Here is a 13491-nt window from a genome sequence, read left to right as displayed (position 1 = left end):
AGCTTCCCGCTTGAACTGCTTCCATTAATTCTTCAAGATAGTCATGTAGATTTCCTTGGGAGTTGGACATTCTTCGGCCGCCATTTGTTCATCATACTTTAATTCTCGGAGAAATTGAAGATCGCTAACCTCAAACGAGAGTGCCTTCCACTTGCTCGGAAGAGACGAAGAAGCGGAAGACATAGAAGTTAGAAGAGGACGGAAAGGTTTGTCAAAATCTTTTAGAAGAAGGTTAAACTTGGAGGCTAGTCTGTGATTTTTTTGCTCCTCTCTCTTACAGGAACCCAAAATATTTCTTTTAAAGAGAGACTAACCGCCCATTGTAGCTAATAAATATTTTTTCTCGATATGACTCCCCTGCCCCTGCAGACCTTTCTGGGGCCAAGTATTTTTAATGAAGGCACAATGCCTTGACGACCGACTATTGGTATCCTTTTGGATTTTTCGGAATTACTTTATTCTTCTTCCTTCTGAAAAAATGATTTTTGATTTTTACTGACTTTTCTACTGACACAGGGTGAAGGCTACCGTCATATATATCCTTCCTAGTACCTTTCCCCGCAGCAATGCTAGATTTGGTTTTTAAGAGCTTCTGACCAGATATTTCCTTATGACTGACCAATATCCCTTTTTATGATGGGACAGGACCTTTCGATGCATCTTTCTGATTAGCCATTCCCGAGGTAGACGAAATTTCAAAATCATGGGTCGGTAAACCAAACGACTCTTTCCCACTGGAATTGACAAATTTGCCCCTAGAGACAACCGAAAGGTGCCCAATCGTTGGCGGATCTTCCTCTGGAGATGAATCTACCGGAGCGCCAACCTCCGAAACCACCGAATTCCTTCCTTCCAAAGAGTTATTAAGGGACTTTAATGGCTCATCCGCCAACCTAACTCCGATTGGATAAATTATGGAATCTACCATAATGTTTATAAAGGATGGCAAACAATTCCATAAAGGAGTTAATACTTTAATGGAGGCAAATTCCATACAGTGTCATGACTACCCGACAATTGAGATTTCAATATTTGACCAAAATGTTGACCCAGTGTCTCCACCGTGGATAAGGACCAGGCATGAAGGGGAATATTAGATAATCTAAGTCTCATCGATCTTGCACCCGTATTCAAAATAGGAGACCAAGGTTGGAGGGACATTAGATAGCCTCCCAAAGCATCTCCCCCCTTTCGGAGAATAGAAGTAGCTTGGCTCTGTGAATCAAAGGAAAAAAGTACCGATAAAGGACTCAAGCAAAAAGGTTTGCTAAGCTGTGGCAAGGCCCATTGTCTTTTAGCCCAAAAGCATATTTCTTTCAGTAGAGCTCTATTTCTCAAGGTGCCAATCAAGCGGTTTTTCAGAATCTTCTTCCTATCGCTAATCACTTCACTAGGAATAGATATTACAGGGTTTCTTTCCTTAGAGGGTTCCGGGATGTTTTGATTAGGCATCTCCGGGATCCATACTTTGCCAAAAGCTGCCTTTCTGCCAATATCTACAGTTTTTCTATTCTTCGGCTCTAAACATTTTCTACAGACGCGCCTAATGCCAAAATTATTGTAGTTGCACCTTGAACACCTACAATCACTTGCATTATGAGTTGAAACAAACTGATTCCCGCAAGCAAAGCCATTTCTGAAGTCGAGACGACGAATCAGTAAGTCCAAATCTTCTTGGCTTCTCTCTAAACTTTCCCTTGAAGTTCTTAAACTTACCATCTCTACAAAATGACTCAACATTTATAGACTCAAGAGACACATCCACAGGTAAGTAGTCTGATAGCACATCCACAGCAGAAAGTAACCACAAAACAGATAATATATGCAAAGGATGGAAGTGAGTGTGTGAGCCCTTATTTTATTTACACACCTATCTTGTGCCCCTCGCATTCTAACGGAAAAGGTTCCCATTTAAAATGATTTTAGTCCAAATTTCTACCAAAATTAGTAAAAAGGGCATTTTTACAGAGTTAGGCAATGTTCCAAGAAGTCCCCAGCAGAGTCGTCAGCCTGTGGACCCCGATCCCGAGGACGGTGAGCGAGGGACACGAGATCCCACGCCGATCCTCTAAGATCTCCACAATGTGAAGGAGAGCTCTACCAAGGAACTCTCTAAATGATGCCACTCACAGCATGGGTGGCGATATAAATGAGATACCTCTCGATTCAAAGACTAGCCCGGAACCAAGATGTACCTATAACAAAGAGAAGTCGCCATCTAAGGAATTAGGCCCTGGATCCCATGAAATACTCTGTTGCAACGGATAACCAGAGATACAAAAGTTCGTGCCTGATGACGAATGGGGAAGGTATTAAGCGCCCCCAATTCGCCCAAGTGCAAGCACCTGGTCTCTTATGCCATTTTTAATTAATTTTGAAGAGTTTTGGGCTAAAATCATGTGAAATGGGAACAAGTATCCCCTAAGAAACGTCTATATAAGCATGCATGACCCGGGGATGGGCAAAAGAAAATAAACATCCAAATCCTAACTCACCGCATCTACTCCTAACCCATCACATCTAGGAAAGCAATAATATCCGCATGCACAGCTACAGCTAAGCAAGTAATAGCAGATATGATAAGCAGAAAAGCAGTAAATATCTACAGCTAAGCATGTGAAACTAAACGCACAAGGAATAAGCAAGCTGAAAGTAAACACACAAGGAACCAAAGACAAACACACGATAAACTAAAAGATGCGAGGGAAGAAAGGAATCAGAAAATAGACGGTATGCGCAAACCCAAAAATGCCATGGAAAAGAAAATGGGACATACGATAGACTCGGGGAGCGATTCTAAAGGAATCGAGCTCAGTGATCCTGATCCGCTAAAGATCGGACAAGTCTCGCGATCATCATAGCCTATCGTTGGGCTCAGCGAGGATAATCCCTATAAAGGGGCCACGCTACGTCGTCGCCCATCCCAAAACCCGATAAAACATCAGAAAACCGATAAAACCGGCAAACCATGATCAAAACCGGAAATGAAATGAAAAGAAGGCTCCAAGTGACCTGGCAATCACCATCCTTGCCCATTTTGGTTTTTGTATTTTTGGAAAAAGCTTGAAAGATATTTTTAGATGCTGAAATGATTTTTTTGAAGGGTTTAAATGATTTTATTGAAAAGTTTGACTGAACTTGGGACGAGAATCTCAAGCTGCCTACGTACCCTGTGGAAAGGGATCAAGCCAACGTAGTTCGAACAGCTTTTCGAAAAACGCTTTGAGTGTTTTTTGATGTTTTTTTGATTTTTTGTTATTTGATTTTTATGTATTTTTATCCCTTTTGATCGAAAGGGGGGTTTGGCTCAAGAGGTTGCCGTCCGTCATCGCCTAAATCCGACGAGTGTTCCCAAAATCGATGGGGATCTCGAAATGCAAGGAGAATCCCAAGGAACGTGTGAAAAGATGAACCCGAAGAAGGAAAGAAATTAATCCCTAACCCTATAGAAAACGATCATCTCGGAGAGGAAGGAACCCTTGAATCCTGTAAGAAAGGACGGCCTCTAAGAAGGGAAAATCCCTAAGCCCATGAGAAATGATGGGATAAGCAAAGAGACATGAAGGGCGAAGGGATGGCTCAAGAAACATCTCGTCATCGCCTCAACCCGACAGAGAACTCTTGAAAGCCATTGAAGATATCAAACATTGAAATTAACTCCAAATTTCAATGAAGTTCCTTTTGGGCTTATAAAACAAACCAGTCATGCCCCGACATCCGTAATTCCCCATGGTCAAAATCAGCTGCTATAACATAGGATAAAGGTCAAATTAAATGATCTAAAACCCTTATCCGAACTTTTAACCTCATCCCAACAGCCACAACAGATCCCATCCATTTTTTAGCACCCAAAACCCCATTTATCAATTCACCTTGATCTATGCTCTAAATGCAAGCTAAAAATGGGGATAGATGTTACCTGAATCGCTGTCCGAGATAGAATCAAGATCCATTCTGCGAAATCCCCTCGCCGTTGCCGCAAGAAATAAATGAACAAATGACAAGAGTTTCAGCTACAGTGGGGTGGTTAGATCCAAGGTAATTGGGTTTAATGATGATAGGGAATAAAGATGGTGGTTGGATTTAATGACAAAGAAGGTTTATAGCCATGGGGATAGCTACAAATGGGGGAAATATTGGGAAAGACAGATGATGTTGGTAGAGGTTTTGAAATGGGTTTCCAAGATATGTTGGAGAATATGAAGGTGTGAGATGGGTTTCAAGAGGGAAAAGATGGGTTGGAATTAATGGAGGGTTAGAGGAGGTAGGACACATGTGCAATGGGTTTGGGGATTTAAAAAAATGAGAATCTGCTGAGAGATGCTCGTGGAAGTGGAGATGGCCGGCCGGATTCCGGGTGGAGGCGACGGGGAGGTTGGGGAAGATGACCGGCCTTCCCCTCTCTCTCTCTCTCTCTCTCTCTCTCTCTCTCTCTCTCTCTCTCTCTCTCTCTCTCTCTCTCTCTCCCTCTGGATTTTCTCTCTGTTTCTTTTTTTTAGATGAAAAGGAAAAGGGGTTTGAGGGTGGCTGAGATGTAGGATGGTGGAGATGGAGATGCAAATGAGGGCGGGTTGCAGAGATTGGAAATGGAGATGGCTTTTGGCTTTTGGCTTTTGGACTTGGGTTTTCGAAGTGGGTTTGGGGTGAAAATGGGTTTTGGTTTTGGAGGTAGTGGTTGGAGAAGATGAGGGTGGAAGAGGGTTTTCGAAGTGGGTTTGTGGTAGTCGGTGGTGGCTGGTGGTTGGAGAAGATGGGGGTGGAAGAGGTGGGTTGCAGAGTTTGGAAATGGAGATGGGTTTTGGTAGATGGTTTTAATGGTGGTTGGGGAGAGAAAGTAAGTGGCGAGAATGGGGTTTTGAGAAGGCCGGTGGTGGTGGTGGCAAGATGGAGATGGGTTTTGGGTTTCGGGTTTGAGGCCTGATTCCGGCAAGGGTAGGGTCGGATTTTGGGGTTTAATGAGATGAGGTTGGATGATGATGGCCGTTTGGATGAGAGGATGGGGCGAAGGTGGAGGTGGCGATGGAGGCCGGAAGATGAACGGAGGATGGCCGCTCCCCTCTCGCTCTCTATTCTCTCTTTTTCTTCCTCTCTGTGATATCCCCCAAAATTCCAGAAGAAACTCTCCCTCCTTTTTCTTGCCGCGCCTTCTAAAATGAGGCTCTCCCCTTTTTAAACCCTAATCAATCCTCTTTGAAGGGGAAATGGCATTTTTGCCCCTACTCCTTCCATGGACAGCCCCCTAATCATATTATGACTATTCTTTTTTTAACTACGAGGGGTGGTCTGGGTAGAAAATGGGGGGGTAACATTTAGCTCTTATTCGTTTACTGCCCATGGGGTTGGTATTAGCACACCCATATTGGATATTTCACCTCCCTCCTGCTTGATTTTGAGATAAATAAAAAAAGCGGATTAGAGTGCAACTTGGGTTAAATTTTCTCAGAGTCGGGTTGGGCTATTAACTTATGATCATTTCGGGTTCGGATATTTTGGGAAACTTTAAATTTGGTTACGGACCTTAGGTTTCGGGAACTTGAGACTTGATTCGGGAAGACAGTGAATTCGGTTTCGGGACTCGGATTTCGGGATTTATTCAAAAAAAAAATTTGGGGAAATACGGGCTAGGTCAAAATGGGGTGTCTACACAGGGCCCATTGTCTTTTAGCCCAAAACCATATTTCTTCAATAGAGCTCTATTTCTCAAGGTGCCAATCAAGCAGTTTTTCAGAATCTTCTTCCTATCACTAATCACTTCACTAGGAATAAATATTACAGGGTTTCCTTCCTTAGAGGGTTCCGGATGTTTTGATTAGGCATCTTCGGGATCCATACTTTGCCAAAAGCTGCCTTTCTGCCAATATCTACAATTTTTCTGTTCTTCGGCTCCAAACATTTTCTACAGACGTGCCTAGTGCCAAAATTATTGTAGTTGCACCTTGAACACCTACAATCACTTCCATTATGAGTTGAAACAAACTGATTCCCGCGAACAAAGTCATTTCTGAAGTCGAGATGGCGAGTCAGTAAGTCCAAATCTTCTTGGCTTCTCTCTAAACTTTCCCTTGAAGTTCTTAAGCTTACCATCTCTACAAAAAGACTCAGCATTTATAGACTCAAGAGACACTTAAAAATAGCAAATACATTAATCACAAAGTTGTAGTTCCCATGAGTCATTTCGGAATACTAATCAACAACAACATAGGAAATCACCTTCTGACTCTTCGATAATTCAACTAGACATAAAGTTTCTAGGAAATACGAAAGACTCTTTATAACTTCCACACACAATAACTTCGTAGAAGACCCAAAGGACTTTTTACAAATTGGACCTACACTGATAAGGTGAGAATTTGAGAGGGGCTTTTTTTTGGAGGGAACGTGGACAGCCAGCCCTTGTCACTGGTTCTTGTCGTTTCTTTGGAGGATTTCTTCATGGGAAAGAGAGGAAAGCCTTGAAAATTGTAAGATTTATTCTCTTTCTTTCCATGTGCAAGTGAGTTCCTTGTAGAAATGAGGAAATTCTCAGCTAAAATGGGGTTTTCTTTAGTGTTTTGATCCAATTTCTACACACCCTTCATATTTCTCCATGTATTTTTCTTGATTCTGCTGTAATTCACAAGAATCCGCCATCTTGAAGTGTATCCACTGCTGCCCACCTCTTTCATAGCAATTTCCTTGAAATGTCCTTGAGATTAGATGTCCTTTTGAGATTGTTACCTGACAGTACTTGGAATTATCCTAGATACTACACAACGTTCAGATCTCTTCTTTCTTTTTTTTTAAAGCAAGCCTATCCAAGCTATGTTTAAATAGCTCTCTGTTTGCTTCTATACCCAACTGTTTAACTAGATATGTGCTCTACTCTTTTAATGTTAGTTCCTGGCAACTATGGAGGCAAAATTCACTAATACATCTACAAAGGAAGGGCCTAGATCTGGATTTTTTCAGAACGGTTCAAGTCCCAAAAGGTTTTAGAGTCAGTGAAGCATGAGTTCAACAGTGAATCTCGGCTCATAGTGGAACCTTTTCAAAGTGCATTCCAACTTTCAGAGCATGCCCTTTGTCTTTTGGCATATAAGGATACTTTGGTCATTTTATGAGTAAAAAAATCTACCCTGGCTAATTTGGTCACAATTTGATTTCAATCCTGGGCATGCAAAAGTCATTCAAATGTGACGACTTCATTTGTAAATTGTCAAACTAGAAACTGCTTTTTTCAAATGAGTTCCTGACTTCTTTTGCAACCCTCATAAATAAAAGGAAAACAAAGACGCCACAACCACCGGCCTACATCACGGCAGCTATCACACGCAACATTTGAGTTTCTTAACAAAAACCACAAGCCCTATTAAAAGCAAGTGAAGAAAAGAAGAAAAAAGAGCTTTCATAGGCCAACCACCCACCTGTGTATGCCATTAATAAAACAATCCCGGAAGCTTCTCAAGACCTCGAGAGAGCCTTTGACCCGTTCAGCTATCTGTTAATCTTTTTTTTTGGGTCGGTTCCATCTGTTAATCATATTTGCAAAGGGGACATTAATACTTCATTGGAAGCTATATTGAATTCAAATTTTAATAAGCTCCATTCCATCAAACCAATTATACAACTCTTAAATAAAAACCATAGGAGATAATTAGTCATTTTGTATGAGCTAAATATTAAATTCGGTTCCAAATTCCTGATTCTACAATCCAAAATGCACCCTTTTGAGTGAAAGTACCCATGAGCAAGAGCACTTTTTAAGTGGAAATAAGATCCCTGTAACTAACTTGGAGCTGGCAGAGCTACAACATGGCTTTAACAAAACAAATTTCTCAAAGATAGATTACACCCAAAAAACAGAAAGCAAATCTAACATATGTATGTACAGCCATAAAGCTCTCCTTCCACTAGCCTTTCCACCTCCAACCCATGATCTACTCCCCCCTACAATTCTCAAGTGATGCCAAAAAAGGGCAACATAGGATTCAGAAACATGACCCTCACCCAATTCCCTACTAAACCAAGGGAAAGAATCATGGTCCCAAATGAGGGAAAAGGGTTAAAAAAAACCAAAGAATTTTGTAGATCCAATGAAAAAGGCATTTTCTTTTTTCATTTTTTTCACAAATTTACTTGCAAAGATCCATCCTTCATCAATTTCAAGCTGAGACTATTGAACCGCTCTCGCGAATACTGCCTTGACGCTTTCCTCCAATCTGTTCCTGCCTTCATCATGGCTGCAAATTCTTCGTAGCTGATGCGCCCATCCTGATTAAAATGCCACATTGAATAATTAGAAGTGCGTGAGGAAAAATGGAAGAAACCAAGCGGATTTGAAAGGTTGAGATTTGATTGTAGTAAAATGGTGGTGTAATTTGGGTCGGGTTGGGTTGAGCTTTTGCCAGAAAATGAATTGGAATTAACCTGAACCCGACCCAATTTTATGCTAAAAGCTCAACCCGAATTCCCAAAAATCGACCTGAGTTGCACCCCTAAAGTGAATGTAGCTGACCTTGTCTGTGTCCACATCGCGGATAATGGCATTGATGACTTCCTCAGAGTTCGAACCCAAGTCATCAGCTAAGCAATCTGTTAGCTCATCGATCTCTATGTATCCAGTTTGGTTCCGATCAAAGTACACAAAGGCTTTGCGTAGATGTTCGTCATTGCCCATCTTTCTTAGGTGAATTGAAACAGCGACAAATTCCCCATAGTCCAGAGTCCCATTCCCATCAACATCGGCCTGCAAAAACAAGGCAAATAATTTAATATATACATGTCAGCTGTGAATCAAATGCATGTCCTAGAAGTACTCATAGAACCCAAAAGAAAGTGCTTTACCCTCAAATATTGACTAAAACATAAAGGGAAGTATGCATAACTTCTCAAATGAAGAATAAAATGATGATGGCCTCAGAAACTTACCACTTCCATTAGCATCTGAACATCGTGGTCTGGGACCTGATGGCCCACCTTCTGCAAACCAAGTTTTAATTCCTCAAGTGTTATCTTGCCATTATTGTGAGTGTCCATTAGTTTAAACATCTCCTTTATGCCAGCTACCTCCTCGACGGATAGATGTTGAGCCACAACCTGCAAAAGTTTCCATAACAGTGTAAAGTAAACATCAACTGAGACAATCATGTCTGAAACATGGGCCACTAAGTAAAAACCGCCCGGGGAGGGTTTCCTTAGAATCACAAAACAAAACCGGAGCAAAATTTAAAATCATACCCTCAGAGCTCTCTTTTTGAACTTGTTCATTACAGAAAATTGCTTAAGCCTTGCTCTAACAGTTTCACCCAGCGGGACATTCGGGGCTTTTTTGGCATTCACCAACCAAGGATGATCTGCATTCAAGAAGTGGGGAAGATGTTTGAGTACCACTGTATTAAAGCTTTTGTTACTGCCTAAAAATAAAATAACAACAACCCAGGGAATAATTGTCTGTGAGACTCAATGTTAATCTTTACTACCACACTAAGCTCCAAACATTTATTTAGATTTTGTTTTCGAAAAGCAAAATATTTTGATGAAAAGCAAACATAAAATGCCAAATTAAAATACACAACAATATGGAACAACTAGCAAAAAGAGGAATTGAACATTACCAAGCACTTCTTGTGCTGTTAATCGTCGCTTAGGATCTGGGTCAAGCATCCGCTTCACAAGGTCTTTTGCATTATCAGAAATTTTAGGCCAAGGGTCTCTTTTAAAATCAATGACAGAGCGAATAATTGCCTGTGCGACTCCCTGTTCAGTTTCTGTATGGAAAAAAAAGAAAAAAAAACTAAACTTAGAGACAGAGATAGAGCATAATTAACAAATCTTAGAGATCGGACGTGGGGGGGGGGGGGGGGGGGGCATCAAACAATTTGATGTGAACTCAATCAAATTTGACAAGAGGAACAACATTCTAGTGAGAGGGTTTAGCCATTTAAACTCACAACAAACCCCTCGGTTTGAATCATTTACAGAACCTAAGCATAAAAAAATGCACAGTTCCAAACATATATTGGATATGCTAGTGAAAATCAAGAAATGGTGACCGAAATAAATAACTGACCTGCCCAGAAAGGTGGTACCCCGCAAAGTAAGATATAAAGAATCACTCCTGCACTCCATACATCGACCTCTGGGCCATAATTTCGTTTCAGCACTTCCGGAGCCATGTAATAAGGACTTCCTACTATCTCATTGAAGCGCTCACCTGTTGAAAATAACAAAGTTTCAGCTAAGGTAAAGGGGGAAAAGGAAAGGTACCAATTTGCAAGTGCAATGCACTGGCCCAAAATTGCACATGAATGGCAATAGGATGATAACAGTAAAAAAGCCCATGCTTTCACTAAAAAAACAGGATGTGATCAATCAACACAACAAGAAGCAAAAAAAACACTCTATGTTACAACATAATTTTGAAGCAAGAAATCCTAAGGGCTTACCAGGTTTGAAAAATACAGACAACCCAAAATCAATTGCTTTGAGGGGAGACGTTTCCTTTTTGTTTGCATATAAAAAGTTCTCAGGTTTCAGGTCCCGATGCATCACCCCATGCTTATGACACATCTGCAAAAAGCATAAAAAATTGAAGCTATATGACCAAATAATTAATCAAATTTAGAATATCCAGAAAAAAACAAAATCAAAATCCAAGATTGTAAAGCCCATTAAGAAAAATTAACTGTAACTAATGCAACTTAGGGAAATTCCAAGAACAAATCCATGCCAATTCATCTTGAGCAAATTATGTTTTTACAGTGCCAACTCAAACCAAAGGAGTGGATAGTTACCAACTCCGATAGCTGAAGATGAATATAGTATAAAAGAATTTACAGCCAATGGGAGGGTACAAATAGGAAATACAAAGAATAAGGATTAGAAGTTAGTGGGAACTTCAAAAGAGGAATCAATGAACCCAAAGGATGCCATAACATCATACAGGTAGGCCTGCCCCAGCAAAGATAAGTACAATCAAGGTTCCATGTTCTGGGACCAAAAAAGCAGGCAGGTATCTTTCCCTATCAGGACAAAAGGTGATTGGATCTTGAAACAATTCTCATGCTTCCACATCTAAACGGCACAGGGATCGGCAAGAAACCACTTTAAGTTTTGGAGATTATCTCAATATTGGCCAAAAAGGTGAATTGCAAAAAGAGAGAACAGAAAGGACCACCCTACAGAGAAAAGGGGGAATTTGAATTTTACCATAGAAGGATGGATTGATCTCCAAAAGATCTACAGAGTGACCCTAAAAAAGCTAACTGATAAATAATAATCACAGGTTCACAAAATAAACAAGTAATCACAACACAAGAATTCATGTCTAAAAAAAATAAAAAATGGGACATCCTAATGGACAAAATTCCAACAGTTCCCGTAAAAAAAAATCATGTCCCTAACAGATTATAGAATAAAAATACTATCAATACAAGAACCCCCCAAACCAAACAAGAAAGCCTTAAAAAGCAAAAATCCTAAATCCCCCACCAAAATCCAATCAAGGGGTTTTATTTTTCCTCTTCTTGTATCTTGATGGGTTCCGCACAAGGTTCTATGTCCTCCTCTTGTAACTATTTTTTCTTCTTCTTATCAATAAAATCTAAGGTGCCACCCAGGTTCCAATACAAATTCCGGGTTCAAAAAAAACCCAAAAAGAAACTAATTTTTTTCCTTCCTGTTAGGTGGGTATGTCACAAGTTTTTGTTGCCGAAACCAATATGATTGAAACACAAATTCAGAGAGAGAGAGAGAGAGAGAAGAAAAAAAGAACAGAACAATTTTTAAAAAATGAACCTAAAGATCAAACCTGTACAACTTCAACAATGGTACGCGTAACTCCAGCCGCGGCCCGCTCAGTATAATGCCCTCTAGCCACAATCCTATCAAACAATTCCCCACCTTCACAAAGCTCCATAACAAGATGTACAGCATGATCATCCTCATAAGTATCCTTCAAAGTCACAATATTTGGATGCAAAGGCAAATGCCTCATAATCTCAACCTCTCTTCTTACATCTTCTATATCCACAGCTGTTCTAAGCTTCTTCTTCGATATCGATTTACACGCAAAAACATCCATTGAAGATTTATCCGTACAAAGGTATGTAATCCCAAATTCTCCTCTTCCTAGCTCTCTTCCAAGCTCGTATCGGACCCCAATGTCCCGGCCCGTTGGATCTTTCAAAACCGAGAGCTTGTGTCCGGATCCTTGATTTACCGCATAATCTATTGAAAAAGGGTTTGGTTTCTTCTTCTTCTTTTTCTCAGAAGAAGAAACCCCACCTGCTACTACACAACAATTACCCATAAATAAAACCCTAAATTTTTTTTTCCAAGCTGAATGAAGAAAGGATGAAAATAGGGATTATAAACCCTAGGTGGAAATGGGCAATGAAAGAGAGGAACCTAATTTTCTTCTTATGAGAATGGGAGATATTTGAAAGAGGAAAAGATGAGAAAAGATCTTCTTACAAAGATTTCAAATTTATGTTTGTTTATTGAAGAACATTTGAAACGTGGAGGATTAGGAGAAAAAAGGGAAATAGAGGGGAAATCACCAAACAAGGATATAATTTTCAGATGGGTTGTGGAGGGTTTAAATGAATGCCGGAAAGGGAGGATTTGGAAGGAGAAAAAGAGGTTGTAAAGAGGGATTTGGGTGTGAATCCACAAAAGGCAGAAGGGTCAAAGATACTTCCCCTTCTAACTCCCTCTATAATAACGAAATTACAAAGTCACCCAGTGTTTCTATTTTTAATCTCCAAACAAAAACTCATAATTTTCTACAAAGTCACCCTATGTTTCTATTTCTAATCAAACAAAAAACCCATAATTTTTCTACCTTATGTTTCTATTCTTGATACAAAAGTTAGAGACCCAAAACAAATGCTTCTCTAAGAACTACCCCTGCTTTTTCACATAACTAAGTTAGAGATCCAAACCATTCATTTGTTGGGCCTGACTTAGATAGGGTGTGCTGAAAATATCTTCTCCATGGGATGATCCTAAGCCTCCAATATGTGGAGGTTTAAAATGGACGGCACAGATAGAAACCTTCACGGATTGGAGGATTAGGATCATCCTATGAAGATTTCTTGGGCACACGCTATCTAGCTCAGGGCTCAACTATCTAGCTCAAGGCCCAACAAGGCAACAAATGAATGGTTTGATCACCGAAACAAGGTGTGCCCAACTGTTTTTTTGGGGGCTTGCAGATATCTTTATTTAAAATATACTTATGAACCATAGGATTTAGCTCAGGGCTCAACTATCTAAGCTCACTGCCCTAATATTATGGGGCCTTGCAAATTAATTGTTCGGATCACCACAAAAGATGTGGGACCCATGTGTTTGGGAACTCGAGCTCATATAAGCTTATATGAGCTCGAGCTCACAAACAATTTTTCCTCTTATTGATAGATATGTCATATATTACATATATGTCATATGGGATTTGCTAGGGACCATTGCAAAAGGCATTTCACAGATGGGTTGTTGCATGTGACAGCA

The 13491-nt window shown here is 40.3% G+C and overlaps 1 protein-coding gene across 2 annotated transcripts; it reads right to left on the bottom strand.

Annotated features, from left to right (window-relative positions):
* Nucleotides 1–7589: 7589 nt before the first annotated feature.
* On the bottom strand, nt 7590–12660 carry LOC143845783 (calcium-dependent protein kinase 20-like). 2 transcript variants are annotated; one of them, XM_077354196.1, is made up of 8 exons: nt 11789–12660; nt 10425–10548; nt 10049–10192; nt 9594–9746; nt 9217–9332; nt 8908–9075; nt 8495–8725; nt 7590–8250 (listed from the first exon to the last, which is right to left on the bottom strand). In XM_077354196.1, exons 1-8 carry the CDS (start codon nt 12287–12289, stop codon nt 8104–8106), a joined length of 1584 nt encoding a protein of 527 aa, XP_077210311.1. In that variant the 5' UTR covers nt 12290–12660; the 3' UTR covers nt 7590–8103. The 2 variants fall into 2 exon arrangements, with proteins under 2 accessions (XP_077210311.1, XP_077210312.1); XM_077354197.1 differs by lacking the exon at nt 11789–12660 and adding an exon at nt 10665–10688.
* Between the last annotated feature and the right edge of the window lie 831 nt (nt 12661–13491).

This window comes from Tasmannia lanceolata, unplaced genomic scaffold (genome assembly GCF_043159265.1).
Source record: "Tasmannia lanceolata isolate RefF3 unplaced genomic scaffold, GAP_Taslan_0.1 ptg000015l, whole genome shotgun sequence".
Taxonomy (NCBI): domain Eukaryota; kingdom Viridiplantae; phylum Streptophyta; class Magnoliopsida; order Canellales; family Winteraceae; genus Tasmannia; species Tasmannia lanceolata.
The sequence above is the reverse complement of the archived record's forward strand: the minus strand, read 5'-3'. Positions and strand labels throughout refer to the sequence as shown.

What these genes read in the sequence shown, in the direction of transcription:
- LOC143845783 (XM_077354196.1), bottom strand. Translation starts at nt 12,289, where the DNA reads ATGGGTAATTGTTGTGTAGTAGCAGGTGGGGTTTCTTCTTCTGAGAAA. An exon ending in GTCTGTATTTTTCAAACCTG is followed by an intron (nt 10,193 to 10,424) that starts GTAAGCCCTTAG and finishes TATTTTCAACAG; the next exon opens with GTGAGCGCTTCAATGAGATA. An exon ending in TTCAGATGCTAATGGAAGTG is followed by an intron (nt 8,726 to 8,907) that starts GTAAGTTTCTGA and finishes TTGTTTTTGCAG; the next exon opens with GCCGATGTTGATGGGAATGG.